Below are 15,869 nucleotides of genomic sequence, written 5' to 3'. Positions count from 1 at the left end.
AAATTTAACGGTAGAGTGATCATAACAAGAATAATACCAAAATTCAAGGAGCAAAATAAAACGAAAGTTAGATGAACAGAAGAGAGTAAATTACAGTGAGAAATAATGCAATTTATCCAACTCAAATTTCATTTTACCACCTAAAATACCATTATTGGCCAAAATGGCGAGAGCGAAGATTAAAAATCAGAAACTTTGAAAAACTAAAAACGACGGAAGGCTTGGATTGATATGATAAAACATGATTTACAAAATATGGAACATTTTTATCAAATCTCTTATTCCTTGAGCATCGAATTCTTTTCATGTTTTTTCCATGGCTTGTCCATTTCCATGCTTCTGGCCACCATGACCCCCAAGACTCTTGAATTTCTCAAACCCGCCGTGAAGCAAAAGCAAAATCTAAAGCCTGCAACTCCGAGCTTATAAACGCAAGGGAGACGTAGGTTCATGCACAATGACTCACGTCCTTGTACACCAAGAAGTAGAAAACCGTGGACAACACCACCGGAAGGTAAAGCAAGATTTTCTTGGTGAAAACTGCTTGATTTTCACACCCTTCTTCGAGAATGGTCTCTAATCTCGGAAAAGTCAAAGATTTTCTCGTCGAAACGAGACGTGCTGGTGCCACAGCACCCCAGTTTTGCTTGCATCCCATCTCTAAGGTTGATAACAAAAAAAAGTGGTTTTTGAGTCTTTGACTATGGGTTTTGGTGGTTACTTGAAGAAGAAAATTGACAAGGATATAGGAACTTGGGGTGTGGAGAGCTTGGAGGGCAAGGTAGGGTTTATATAGGAAGGGGATAAAGAAGTGCTTAAAATAAGGGAAAATGACAGACAAAAATGGCTGGAAGCTTGTTGGCAATAATTTAGACCAAAACAGACAAGAATATTTAAAGATGGAGGCTTAACCCACGTGACCAAACCATCTAGACATGGCTAATTCCCTGAGGAAGAGGCAACTGTGAAGACCAACCGGCTGAATTTCGGCCTATAAGTTATGGATAAGGATCAAGGGGAAGAAAATGGATTTTGTGAGTGAAATTATATGGTTAAGAGTTCATAGATATTGAGCCAATCCAACAACACGATGTTTGATTTGTTCCGTCTACAGTCCACATCGACGGGAAAGTCGGAAAACAGTACACTACGGACTGGTCTTTCAAAGTTTAAATGCGGTTTGAACGAAACAAAGGAAGTGGGACAGAGTCACATGCAGTGGATACAGTTGCATGTTCCACACGATGTGGTTAGTTCTGGTCTTTTTCAAAGGATATATACAAGAAAATATGACAGATCAGACAAATGAAACACAATCATGTTTTGGGATAAGGCTGCTGCCGACTTAAGACGAGTATAAAAAGGTGTTTTTTAACATTATTGTATGCAATGTAAAGTAAGATTCAAAGAGAAGTTATCCATTTTGCATTGATTTATCACAACACATAGTAACCGTCATGAAAATATTCTTTTGTTCAGCTATTTACATGTATAACAAGTTCGTTAATTCAGAACCGGAATAACCTAACCCTGTTACGGATTACAGTTCGAAATCACTCACCGATTTGGAGCTTAAAATGTCAGACGGAATTTCATCGGTTGAATCACCCGGAAAGGTTTTTCCTGGTCCATGGTAAATAACTCGTGTCTACATTAAGACCTGTGCAAACAGAAAGATTATTATCAGCAAAGCATCATAAGATATTTCCAGAAATCTGAAAAATAAGGGCATGTTAACAATTTGGTAACTGAAAAAGAATGGTTCTTAATAATTAGTCTTTTGATGGAAGTGAAGAGACTTAAAGTTGTTCATTACCAATTGAAGTTTTACCTCGGAGAACGTAGATGTAGGAGCATGAAAACAATGGCAACGGTAAGCGAAGAAGAACCGACAAAGACGTACGCAAGACCAAGGAAGTCGTTCTTTCCCCCCAACCAGTTTGATGTTGAAAGAACAAGCTTCTTTTTACCTCCAAAACTGTAAGTGTTGTAGTTGTTCATTAGCTGGACAACTACATAATCACCCACATCTAAATCCTCTTCAATTCTCCCATACAATTTTCGGAAGCTAGGGAGCGCAGATATACGCATCCATACGATAAGATCCTCCTGATCGCTTAGCTATAATGCATTCATTCACCAGTACCAAAAGAAAGCGCAAGAAAAACAAAAACCAAAAGATTATTTCTCAAGCTTTAGCAAATTCATAAACTGAAAAAACTGGTTATTGCAAGATATTGGAATCAGGTATTTTGAGTAATGAAATCAGAAACACCGCTATATAATGTCTCCAGATAGAGGAAGTACTTACCGGAATTCTCGGGTTCAGCTTTCCACCACCAATCCAAGTGCCATTTTGGAAATTGAAAGGGTATACATTCTTTCCAAACTTGTGATCCCGGTCGCTTTTCCAGGCAATGTTTGTCCTGTTGATCTTGAGTTTTTCTTTACCACGATTAAATGTAAATGTATCGTTAAATAAACTCCATGCTATCAACCCACAAGGAACTATAGGCTGATTATTGCTCGACTCTACAGGTTGACAGGAACTTGTGCCATGAGAGTTCCGTCCATGTAAGAGTTGCTGATCACTTCTGCTTCTGACGTACCTGGAAAAACGTTTAGACCAGTGAAGTGCAAACTGGAGAAACAATTAAATATAAATAAAAAATACAAAAGACTGCAAAATGTAGAAGGCAACAATCCCCTAAGAGTTCATTTAAACAATTTAATGGTAATACTTTCACCAGATAAGGGAAAAAAACAATTTAATGGAAATGGATCGTTTTATCATGTTGATCAAGGCAAAGATTTAAACCCATCAAGTGAAAGATTCCGCACCTTCGATGGTTCTGATAATAGTTATCAAGCTGATAGTAAATGTGAATAGGAGCTTTCATGTACTTGTCCACCTACAAAGAAATGTTAGATGCAAAAAAATGTTACCAAAAAACAATACAGCTTGCTAAAGACCTGTATTCTACTAAGAATAATGCACCTATACTGGCAGCTGAGTAGATGTTTCTCTCTGCATTCCAGAAATATATGATTTGACTTACAAAGGAAATAACAGGATAGGAAGAAATACTGTGACACAAATTTTCACTTTTCCCTGTAACAGACACTCAATTGCTGATAGTCTGTACTGCAGTGTAATGCGTCTTAATGACTGAGAAAGGATGGTTGAAGGTATAGCTTGGCCAGACATGGTTCGAAATGTATGAAACATTTGCATAGCAACTATACATGGAACTGACTATTCCAACTTAAGGTTAATATTTGAACACTTCAATAGGAACCAACTGGAAGACAGGGAAATGGTAACTCTAAACCAATTTGCTGGGTTCCTCCTCCGGATGGGTTCTTAAAGCTAAATGTTGATGGAGCGATGGAAAAGGGCTGGGATAAGGGAGGTATTGGTGGTCTGATTCGGGACAGCAAAGGCGTGTTGCTTCAATGGTTTTCAGAAAGAGTTGGGGGTGGTCCTCCAATCTTGGCAGAATTATTGGCGATTAAGAGGGGGTTATGTCTTCTGGAAGATTTAAGTTCTGTTCTTAATCAGAGGTTTATTCTTGAATCAGATTCAAGCAATGCTCTGAAGTGGATCAAGAATCCGGGTTTATGCACTCCTATGTTTCAATTATTGGTGAAGGATATAGTCTCTCTTATGGAAGGGAAGGATATCATTATTAGGCATATCTTGAGAGCTGCAAATTGGGAAGCTGACAAATTAGCTAAAGATGGGATAGGGTGATGTTTTGGTTTCTATCTGCTTGTGTTGAGGTGTAGGAAATTTTATTTCCTATGTTTAGCTGTTGTGTTTAAGTTTTATGTAATTCCTGGTGGTGTTAGCAGATGTTTAGGGTCTGCCTTTGTTGTACTATTGTTTCATCTAATAAATTTCTAGGCACTCTTTTTCTCCTTTCTTTGTCCTTCATGTTACTTACATAACATGGAGGGTGAAAAGGGGATTTTTAATGAGGCCTAATCTTCTATCAGAAAAAAAAAATAGGAACCAACTTAATGTTCATATCGTAATGCAGAAAGAACGTATCACCTTGAAGAGAAGAGAACAATTCTTGGGAATCGAGTCATTCTGGATATACGAAACCTTATCAACTCTATATTGTGTGGGTACACATTCTATGTCATACCGTTCGTCAATTTCAACAACCTATGAACCAAAGAAAAATGCTTATTCACAAGTATGTTCTAAATACATCAATGGATGCTCGGAAAAGATGTATAATATATAGCTACATGAGATGACAAGAGCCAAAGAATGGACAATTACACTATGAGAAGCTCGCAGAGTAAAAAGGCCAATGGGAACGAAAATGAAACCTATAAGAAAATATATCGTAATGACCTGCAGAAAAGAAGATGAACCCGTAAATAAAACTCGGTAATAATAAGCATTATTGGCACCTAACATCACAAAATGCAAGTTAAATATTAGCCAGAGATGAGTGAAGATTTTCAGGTACTAAAGAGTGTTGTCATGCTCTTACCCATGGTGGCGTAAGGACAGGTTTGCAGGCCGGAAGCCTTTGCTGAGTAAACATATAAAAAGCTGCAAAACAACCATTAGAAGACCACGATAATGATATTTATGAGGCAATATTCGATTGTAAGCAGCTTTGCTACTGGTTCTTTCATATAATGTAGTACTTCTAATCTGAAGCCAAACTTGCATTCAACCCTCTGCAATTAGCACAACAATTGATGCATAATGTCTTTCAAATGTGCTTTAACTTTAGCTTAATGATGATTATGGATAAACAATTCAAAAGAAAATACACCATCACTCCACCTGCTGCTCTCACTGCCACAACTCCCCAAGAAGAAAAGACTCGAGCATAATGCACAGAAGTAGAGAGACTAGCGCAGAGACAGCCACATCGATGAACAAATTTGCTTACAAATACTCATAGACAAATGCTAACAGTGCAGATAGTAAGTAAACATATGTAGAGAACAAATGAACTCGTATTTCGTATCAACTATGTTTATATGTCTTGACATGTACTTGGAGCATGAGCACATGAATGAAAGTTAGGTAAGCATGCATATCCTTCCCTCAGAATTCATGGAGCAAAAGCCTCAAATACCAAAAAGGAAACAAGAGTTAAAACAGACGGAAAACCTGAATCGCTGTCTCTGCGTCTGTGTCTATCACTATTAGTCTCCGACATTTCCGAACCTTCACGGTGGCGTTCGACAATCGCAATCCTTTCAGCAACCTTTGAAGGTCGAATTCCTACATAGAAACACAACAAAACACAGTAAATACAACCAAACCGAAATTCAAAGACCTCATTTCTAGGTGTTAATTGTTAAATGTAATAACTATTAAATTCGAATGGATATTAATCTTATCTTAGCTCCGAATCTAATAACTATTATTCTGAATTTCCCGGCAACCAAACAGAAGAGATCATAAAGTAACAAATAGTAATCTATAATAACTTCGTCAACCCTCAATCTAAAACTCCATCGTAAAAAGAAAGAATGAATAAATATAGAAAACTCTAATCCTATAAACTACATTATGTAAATTTCCTGTCCCTCTCATTTTCCTCATTAACCAAACAGGAAAAGAGAGAGAATCGTAACGAGAGAGACAACCTGCGAGAACTGGCGGCAATCTCGATAAGATACAAACGAATGAGCTTGAAAATAAGGAGGGAAGGTCGTATTAGGCGAAAATTGAAGCGAATTTTTCTTTATTCTTTAATTGAAGCGAAAGTGAAAAGATTGCTTCCATGAGGAAAACTGGAATTTTTTTATTCTACAAAATACGAATAGAAAGGAAAAAATGTGTGATTTCAACAATAACGAGGGAAAGCGATGATACAAAGCAAGCAACCCCAGAATATTAATAAATAAAATAAATGGAGGGTGAAGCCTCACTTTCTTTTTCAATGATCTTACATTATATTAATTAGTTCCTTTTAGTTTAGAAAACTTTGGGACACTTTCGAAAAATTCCAAATACGGATTTTGATCTTAAAATATGAATCTTGCTTGGAAAAATGATTAAAAAATTAAGTGGTACAAAAAGAAAAGATGATATTGGAGGGTAACTATTATATGTTAATGAGATGGCCATATAGCCGCCAAAAGCTCTCTGCAGTTAAAATGCTTTCCACTCAATGGCGTATTTATTGAAAAATCACTAATTTTTTTTATTTACGTATTAGATACCGTTAGAGAAAATATTACGGATCTAACATGCATCTTACGTTGATGTGACGTCACGTGTTAAAAGACGCGGCCCATGAACCACCCGGGACATTTTCCCCTCCAATTTCCCACACTTTCTGGCTACACAAACAAGGCTTTTCAGCTGCATCGTCTCATCTCTGTTAAATCTAAGGAACAAACAACGCCACCTCCCACAAATCCATGCGAGAACCCAACAATTTCTTCTCATCAGAACCCAAGATCACACCTTTATAACACAATGTTAAGAAATTTAATGACTTTGGGTGAATATAAAAGGACCCTGTTGGTTTATAAGAGCATGGTGGTGAAAAAAAAAATTCATGTACCCTGATGAGAACTTTTACCCTATTGTTCTGAGAGCTTGTTCTTGTTCGATGGAGCTGAGAAAGGGAAAATGGTTGCAGTTGGCAATACAGGGTTTTCGTTCATCTGAGGCTGTTGTTGATGCTTTGGTGTTGTTTTACAGGGGATTTAGTGAGTTGGAGCATAAGGTGTGTGATGGAAAACCTGTTAGGGATTTGTGTTATTGGAAAAGTTGGATTTCTGAAGCTTCTCAAAGTGGAAATATGCCCTCCATTATTAATTTCTTGGGGTCAAGGGTTGATGCTGCTTAAAATATCTAACATCCGTCGCAGTCTACTATTTTCATTGGAGAACTTAAATGAGAAGCTGCCATGCCTGAAGCCCTTCCAAAAGTTATTAGCATCATATACATGGGAAGTTGCCACCCTAAAGATTGGCCTTTTACCTCAGCTTCTAAAATTTGACACTTCATAATGGAAATTTAATAAGAATCTCAATTAAGTATTAAATGTAAATAAAATGATACAACTTTACCATTCGAAATCATGAACATAATCATCAGTTGTCAATCAAAAACAGGCGTTTTACAGCAAACATGAGAGAGCTCCTAAAACCCCATTCATATATTTCGAATTCGCTCACATAATTTATTATACTTCTGCTGCAGCGTCCTCTTCTTTAGGAGCACTCTTCCTGATCTTCAGAATGTCGATTCACAATAAATCAAGCAAGAGCTTCAAAATGTCCACAATTTCATGTCCTTTGAGCATTTTGAAACATAGAAAGTTACTATGAAGTGAAAGAACCACAAATAATGCAAATATTCACACACAAAATACAGCTAATATAGCCCGTGAGGTAAAATCGCATCAAAGAAATTCACAAAAGAATTTCGGGTTAGATTATCACATCATTTATACAGCACATGGAAACAATTAGAATGGTTAAATTGGTGGCAAATGAAATATATCAACATGGCCATAAGTTTACTAGACAGACAAGAAATTAAGTACACAAGAAAAAGTAGAATACTCACATTTGAGAGATGATCCGGCAAGACAAGTCAGCCGGGACTTTGTATTAGCCTCAGCCAATGGATTTGGCTTCTCCTTGACGGCCATTCGAACATCCCAAACACGTATAAGCCCATCGGATGATGCAGACGCTACTAAATATGGATCATCCTCACTACTACCATCTTTGGTAAGCACAACAATACCTTTTACACGGGTGGAATGTGAATCCTCGATGGAATAAGCAACCTTACCACTGTTAGTGTCCCATGCTGTAATATTACGGCTCTCACCACCAGTAAATAAAATTCCACTCTGGCAAAATCATAATTAGTCTTTAGAAAATCAAGTTCTGAATGACAAGAAAGCAAGAAATGCACATCATGGAATAAGTAGCATAAGAATATTTTAAGTAATCTGCCACAACAAATGGATCATATGAAGAATAATGACATCTAGAAGAACATCTTATCTTTGAAGCTAAACTATGCCCCATCAGAAATCACCTTGTTCAATCTTCTAAGGCGCTCAACCACTAAATAACACAAAGTACAGGCCTATTGATATGTAGTCGTAGATTTGTACCAAAAGATGGTTCAACTACATTGTGAATTACTCGACCTTGCAGCTCTGGACTTTTAGCTCTCTTCTTCTATCAAAACTTTATGCAGAACAGAACACCAATAAACTGTAATCATCACACAATTTACAATCCAACCTCCAACTAGGGATGGACAGGGGTGGGACGATCCCCTGAAAACTTCAAATTCTTATAAATTTTAGATATTTTCTTTGTATTTTCTATTATTAATATATTTTCATCCCTAAAAATTTTATAAATTCGCTCTCCCCTAAAATTTTATTTTATAAGTTCACCTTATCATAAAATCCTGAGTACTTCACTGTCTCCAACCATAACTTTCATGCCTAAAAAACTAGACATTTTAAAGCAACGAGTTCTCTACGAAAATTGCTTTATCTTCCTATATTTCCTCTAGAAACAAATGAAATAGCTATATTAAAATGTTACTTTACCATCAAAATTAAAAGAGAAACTAACCTCTCCAGGTGCAGCACAAAGAACTCGTTTCTCATTATCCAACTCGAACAACAACCTAGCATCTTCCGCCAAATGAGCACCAACTTTCCCCTCGGAAGCCATAAAAAACCTCTCTCCACTTCCATCAAACTTAATGATCGTCGCTTCTTTCCCCAGCCTACAACAGAAGCTCCTTTTCCCTCTCATCAAATTCGACATAGCCAAGCACCCATCACGTGAAACACTCAAAGCGAGCTTCCCAGAAGGATGGACGGCCAAATCATTGATGCCCTTTTTATGGGACCTAAAGGACTTGAGAAGAACAAAGGGTTCGGTGTCAAATATGGAGATTGTGCCATCGGCAGAGGCTGAGAGGAGATTGCGAGGGAAGGAGAGGCTTGGAGGGCAGTAGAAAGAGAGGGAAGTGATGGAGGAGTTGAAGTGGTGGAGAGGACCGAGGGAAGCGGCGGATGAGAGGTCGTAGATGTGGATGGTATCATCGGAAGAGCCGGATGCGGCGGCTGGGCCGGCGGCGGCTACGGTAGTTATGGGGGCGTTGTGGGATGGGTAAGAGAAGATTTGGGTAAGGGTGAGGGATTGAGAAGAAGGGTCGTGGGTTTGAGGTTTCAGTTTGAAACCCCAAATGAAACGTTCGTAGGAGCCTGCTATAAGGGACATGGCGGTGGCGGTGAAGAGATTGAAGAAAGGGTTCAGTTTGGGTTTAACAACTCAATAAATAACCAATAAAAAAAATTATAAGCATATATATATATGAAGGCCTAATTGAGAAAACATCCCCACACTGTGGTTTATATTCTAAATTGATATCAAATTTCAAAACATTTTAATTTAATCCTTAAAGTATCAATATTTTATCGATCAAATCATTCTTCCAATTTACTTGAAAAACGCAATAGTCCTAATGCTAAAAATTATTCACAAAATAATTATTTTTATTTTTTAAAATATCTTATTTTTAATATTTTATTTTATAATAAATATTTCTTGATTAGATGAGAATCGATAGTTAATTAATAGTCAACATTTATCATTAACAAATACATGTCACGTGTTTAAAATGACGACGTGACATATATAATAAATTTGAAATAATGGTGTCACACGTGTCATATATTTAAAATGATAAAACAATACATATCATATATCCAAAAGTAATAATGTGACACATCTAAAACATTTACTTTGCAAAATAATTAAATTAATCGATCGAATTAAATTAGATCTACCATACTAAAATGAAAAACAATATTTTTAAATTTTATTATTATCCTATTTATGTGATACATTAGGTTTTAAATCTGCATACATTAATTATATGTTTTTTAAATTTTGATATATATATATATATAATTCATTTTATACTATCGAGTGTTGGTACAAGTGGTTGAGATTAAGTAATTAATGTATATATATAATTCATTTTATATTTAAATTAATATTTAACGTCTAAATTGATAGATAAATTGAAGATAGACGAATATGATTGATATAATATGGATGCTGTGAAGATTTCATTAAAAGTATTATAGAGATAATGTTAGTAAAAGGGGAACTATAAATTATAAGGAATATTTTAAAAAAACAATTTTACTTTAAAATTTCTTATTTCGACATTCCAATTCTCTGTAACAGATATTCCCCAGGTGAAACAAGAAGCAGAGCATGGAGTCGCAAAAAACGTGGACTTTGCGATAATCCATAGAATCCTTAAACTGGGTTAAAAGTTGGTTTATTGTTCTGGGAATACCCAAAAACAATCCTCCAAGTCCCATGCCAAGAGCCAAGAGCCAAGAGCAGGAACAACCTTCTCCAGCCGCCGCCACCGAGTGGGATCGTCCGCCTCCATTCGATCCCAGTCGAAGTAACTCCTCTCTTCTCTGTTATTTTTGCTTTGTGGGTTTTTTTTGGTTCAAGGGTTTTGATCTCTGTGCTTAACGTTTTTCTTCTCTTTTTCTTTGTATTAAATCTGGGTTAGATAAGTTTTTCTTGTAATTTGTTGGAAAAGTTTTGAGTTCAATCCAAGGTGGTTTGTGATCACTTACGGATTGTGTTTATAGTACTTGAAATAGGTTTGATTTTTTTTTTTTTGTAGAAATCATTTGTCGGAGTAATGGTGCTCTCTGAATTGAATTAATTTCTATTGCTTTAACCTATATATTGATCTCTGTCTGCCTGGATTTTGGATGAGAGGGAAGGTTATGGCTTACAATGTTGCTTTGACTATTTGTTTTTGTTAAATTATGTGTCCAATGCATATTTAGACACGGGCATGGAGATACAATCTTCTAAGTATCTTTGAAATGGACTCGCACCTGAGTCCGACTAACATAAGGAAAAAGTTGAACCAAAATGTAAATTACAAACTGGTGACACGTTACATCATTAAATTTTAAACAACTGGTGATAAAATAGAACCAAAATATAATTATAGGTGTAATTTTGAAAAAAATAGTTAGATGATCAAAATAAAATTAAAATGATAGTTGAGTGACTAGATACGTAGTTTACGTAATTAATAAAGTAATCAACTTGGAATCAGCTGCATGTGCTTAGGAAGTTCATTTGAGAATGACCCACAACAATAATTGTTTTGAAAAAATATTTTTGAGAGAAACCTAAATCAATTTTTTTAGTTCACGGAACGTAAGATTATCGACAAGAATATGATTATCGGAATGTAATATTATCTAACATATTACTGGGAATGTTATATTATTGTGTTTGGTTCGTTTAACATGAATGTAACATTACCAAACACATTACTGAGAATGTTGTATTGTTGTGTTTGGTTCGTTTAGCATGAATATAAGATTACAATGTTTGGTTAAAGGAATAAATGATTATTGGAATGTATATTTTACCAAATTATCCTTATTATATATTTGTTTTTTAACAAGTTAAATTCTACTATAATTAATTTATATATTTTCTTTAAAAAAATTAAATTCATAAAATTTATATAATTTTTTTACAAAATTGAAAAGATAAATAGGTTTAATGAAAGGGTAAAATTTTATTTAACCCCTGGACTTCATATAAAATTCTAATTATGGATTTATTTTTTTGTAAATCTAAAATAGTTTAAGGATAAATTTGTAATTTAACTTTCGTATAATTTTTTTTATTCAACGACAGAAGAATGATATTTTTGAAAAAACAAATTAAGGGTATTTTAGTCCAAAATGTCGGAAATGTAACAATACCTAAGAAAATGAGGGGAATCACATTCCCGGTAATAAGCCTCCACATTACCACTGTTAGGAATAACTTATTACCGAGGTTGGGAATCTTTGCAATCCAAACGGGGAATCACATTCTATTCCCCCAGTAATCTCACATAATCTGATCCAAACGCCCCCTAAGTGCTTAAACTCTTTAATTTAGGATGAGAAATGACTTTCAACCCCAGTTATGTACAAGCAAAAAGCAAAAAGTCGTTTATGTATTTTTCATAATAAAATGTATTTAACAATAATTCAATTGTTGAATGGTCTATGCACCTTACATGGTTCCAAGCCAAGTAGGGCAAATGAAGAGACATAAAATTTCTTTATTTAAAAAAAGTTTGGATTATAAACTGATACCAAAATAATGAGACAAATAAAAAAAACAAGTACAGTTCAGGGGCCAAATTATGAATGAAACCTTGTTTTCCTTTCAAACAATTTCAACAACAATCAATATTTTATAATAAATATTGATGTTATGTTGATGACACATAACATCATATGACAATATTCATTTATTTTTATAACTTTTTTTTTCTTTCAATGAAAAATAAACCTAACATTCTATCAGCAGACAATTGTCCAAATATAAATGAATTCACACAGCCTTTTCTACTTTGATTAAAAGCCTCAAATTTGATTTTGGATTTCTGGTTCAGATGTAAGCCATTTTTGTTGTTGTGATGAGCATTATAAGAGACAAGGTACATGCGCGTGCCTTAAAAAAATCAAATCTGATGGGACACAAACACATTGCTGCTGGAATTTGCTTCTCTTTGAAGCCAGAAACATATGCATATGTATATTTGCTGCCAAATCCGTATTGGTTTCACCTCTGCCAGGAACATCTAACATATTTGAAATTTTAAGTTTAGAGATAAATTTTAATTTTAAAAATTTTAAGATAAAGATATATCATCAATAAATTATACATGGTAAAAATTTAAATTTATAATAGTTTTAAAATTTTAAGGGAACGATCATCCCTACATGTCCCCTTCGATCTATCCCTACCTGTGCCTACCTTTGAAAGTGAATTGCATATTGTAAAATCTGTCTCAACATTCGTGGCCATGGGAAAGCTTGTTTTTTCTGGTTTAACTATTTATGAACTTGAACTTTGATTTTGAAGAGGGAAAAGAGAATGGATGAATTTGAGTAGATGATGAACAATTAAGGAAGATAGAAAGAGAGGTAATCTCTTTTTCTAACCTTACATGATGATTTATATGCATGTTCTCATTAATGATGTTAAGTTTAGGGTGATAGAAATTATTTATTGGTTAACATAATAAATAAATAAGACTTACCTGGTAATAGATTTAAATGATAGATCATGTATATCTACCTGTGGTTATATCAAGAGATCGTGACATACTGAAAGATATAAAACTCACGAAGTATTAAAGAAACCCAGAAACTTTGATGCTCGGTAAGAGCAGATGTGACTTGGGCAAGGATGGACTAAGGACTTGTGTTAGGGGAAGATTACATCTATTAAAATTTTAAATTTTCATGTAATTTAGATATTTCTTTTGTACTATGTTAAATTTTATATTCTTAAATTTTTAATATATTTCTTAATGGTGCGTTTGGTTCACGAAATGTAAGATTACCACTAGGAATAAAAGATTACCGGAGAATAAGATTACTGAGAATGTTGTATTTTGTGTTTGGTTCGATCAGCAGAATGTAATATTATCGTGTTTGGTTAAAAGAATAAAAGATTATTGAAATGTATATTTTACTAAATTATCCTTATTATATATTTGTTTTTTTAACAAGTTGAATTCTACTATAATATTACTATAATTAATATATATATTTTCTTTAAAAATTTTAAATTTTATAATTATATAATTTTTTTTACAAAATTGAAAAGATAAATAAGTTTAATGAAATGGTAAAATTTTATTTTAACCCCTGAACTTCATATAAAATTCTAATTATAGATTTTTTTATAAATCTAAAATAGTTTAAGGATAAATTTGTAATTTAACCTTCGTAGAATTTTTATTATTCAACGAAATAAGAAGGATATTTTGGAGGGGGGGAATTTAAGGGCATTTTAGTCCAAAACGCAGGTAATCCAATAATACTTAAGGGAATAGGGGTAATCACATTCCCAGTAATATACCCAAAAAAAATCCACTGTTGGGAATAAAAGATTATTGGGGAATAGGATTACTGACCAACCAAACGGGAGAATGACATTCTATTCCCCCGATAATCCCACATACCCCGAACCAAACACGCCCTAAAGGTTTTTATTCTTTACACAAAATTTTAAGTTCATTCTTAACTTGCGAAAGAATTTCAAAAGAGGTACACCAAAACTAGGATTAAACTATAAAATTTAAATATATTTTTAAAAATTCAAATAGATGATAAAAAATTATTGTTTCATAAAATGTGAATAAATTATTATTGTGAATTTAATTTAAAATAAATTGTGAAGTATAATATAAACCCCTAACAAAGTGGGGTCTTAATAGTAGTATATCTAAATCCTATCCTCGGAAAAAGGACGAAATCCCTAATTAACCAGCAATAGTTAATAATAGTTAAGACTAGGGATAGGCCTGGGTCAGGTTTCGGCCAACTCTACTCGACTCAAAAATTTTACTCGAAAAATATATATTCCACCTGATTTGAACCCGACCCGATTTTTATGATAAAATCCGAACCCGATCCGATCCGATTCAAAATAATAAAAAATATTATTTTTATTCAATAAAAATAAAGATTTAAATAAAAAAATGTATATATATATATTATAATTATTCATAAATATAAAGTAAAATTGTATTTTTTTGGTCGGATCAGATACTTTTAACCCTAAACCCGAATCTACTCGACCTGAACAACACCTTTAAAAAAACCTACCCGACTTGAACCAATTTTTTTTTTAAAATCCGACCTAATCAATTAGGATCGGATCAAAATCGGTCAGGTTTGAGTACCATGCTCATCCCTAGTTAAGAGTGATGTATCAGTATGCATATTAATCTTCTCCTGATCTCATCAAATTGAAAAAAAGAAGCGATACAAAAATTTCAAACTTTATACTATAAAATTCCACACTCGATTACCTGAAAAGTTTGTTTAAACACTCAAAGCTGACTGATTAATTAATGTGATATTTATAATAAAACCATCTAAATATGATGATTAAATTCTGACGGTTATTCAAACGTTTAAATGAATTCATTAAATAGGATGAAAAAACAATATCTTTTTTTTTATAAAAAATGTAGGTGATAGAAATTAAAGTAAATAAAATCAAAGATTTAATCGAATGAAAGTCAACGTTAAAATAAACAAAAACTGGAGCTCATTCAGCACAATCAATTTGCCGTTTATTATACGGAAGGGTATGCACCCATTTCTAGTAGCAACGAGAAGAAGACAAATTGGAATTTTAAAACATTTAATTATTAGTAAAAGAAAAAATAAAATCAACAAAAATCATAAGTCTAAAATGAGTTTGAGCCAAAAGTTAATCTTTGAATAAGTATTCAAAATCCATATTAAATGAATCCTGAATGCTTTTTTTTTGTAAAGAAGAAAAATATTTATTACTTTTTAAAATAAAAAAATTCTGTCATTTTTTAAATTGAAGAAGTGTTTAATTATGTGCTGAAAAAGTTCAATTCATTCAAAAATAATGATTTTAATGTTTGAAGATAATTTAAAATCACAATTATACGTAATAACACATGAGATTCATAAATAAAATAACATCCTTTTTAATTATTAAAATTCTTTAATAAATCCGAATAAAAGTGTATTAAATATATTCTTTAATAGCCAAAGACGATTATAATGTATTTGTGCATAGTTTTTCTTAATAATTAATAATATACATAGCCTTCCGACACTCAAAATCTCTAAATAAAACAACATTAACTTTAATAATTCATCAAAATACATTTAAATTAAATTTATATAAAAAGTTTAACAAAAAAATCAAATATTGTATAAGTTTATTATAAAAAAACGATCCCTCAACTTAATTTAATTTATTTATAATATTAG

The 15,869-nt window shown here is 33.3% G+C and overlaps 2 protein-coding genes across 3 annotated transcripts; both read right to left on the bottom strand.

The window, feature by feature from the left end:
* Positions 1-1,485: 1,485 nt before the first annotated feature.
* LOC120203039 (putative ALA-interacting subunit 2) lies at positions 1,486-5,847 on the bottom strand. 2 transcript variants are annotated; one of them, XM_039203409.1, is made up of 9 exons: positions 5,619-5,847; positions 5,147-5,265; positions 4,512-4,573; positions 4,295-4,369; positions 4,058-4,174; positions 2,842-2,912; positions 2,312-2,609; positions 1,832-2,121; positions 1,486-1,660 (listed from the first exon to the last, which is right to left on the bottom strand). In XM_039203409.1, the coding sequence occupies exons 2-9, from the start codon at positions 5,193-5,195 to the stop codon at positions 1,654-1,656; spliced, it is 969 nt and encodes a 322-aa protein (XP_039059340.1). In that variant the 5' UTR covers positions 5,196-5,265; positions 5,619-5,847; the 3' UTR covers positions 1,486-1,653. The 2 variants fall into 2 exon arrangements, with proteins under 2 accessions (XP_039059340.1, XP_039059342.1); XM_039203411.1 differs by having other exon boundaries at positions 1,623-1,660; positions 1,817-2,121.
* A 1,242-nt stretch (positions 5,848-7,089) lies between these two features.
* On the bottom strand, positions 7,090-9,304 carry LOC120203040 (p21-activated protein kinase-interacting protein 1-like). Its single transcript, XM_039203412.1, has 3 exons — positions 8,605-9,304; positions 7,568-7,859; positions 7,090-7,291 (listed from the first exon to the last, which is right to left on the bottom strand). Coding segments are annotated over exons 1-3 (951 nt in total). The 5' UTR covers positions 9,262-9,304; the 3' UTR covers positions 7,090-7,289.
* Between the last annotated feature and the right edge of the window lie 6,565 nt (positions 9,305-15,869).

Source organism: Hibiscus syriacus, unplaced genomic scaffold (genome assembly GCF_006381635.1).
Source record: "Hibiscus syriacus cultivar Baekdansim isolate YM2019G1 unplaced genomic scaffold, ASM638163v2 tig00009019_pilon, whole genome shotgun sequence".
Lineage (NCBI taxonomy): Eukaryota > Viridiplantae > Streptophyta > Magnoliopsida > Malvales > Malvaceae > Hibiscus > Hibiscus syriacus.
Note: the sequence above shows the minus strand (reverse complement) of the source record. Positions and strands in the feature narration are given on the sequence as shown.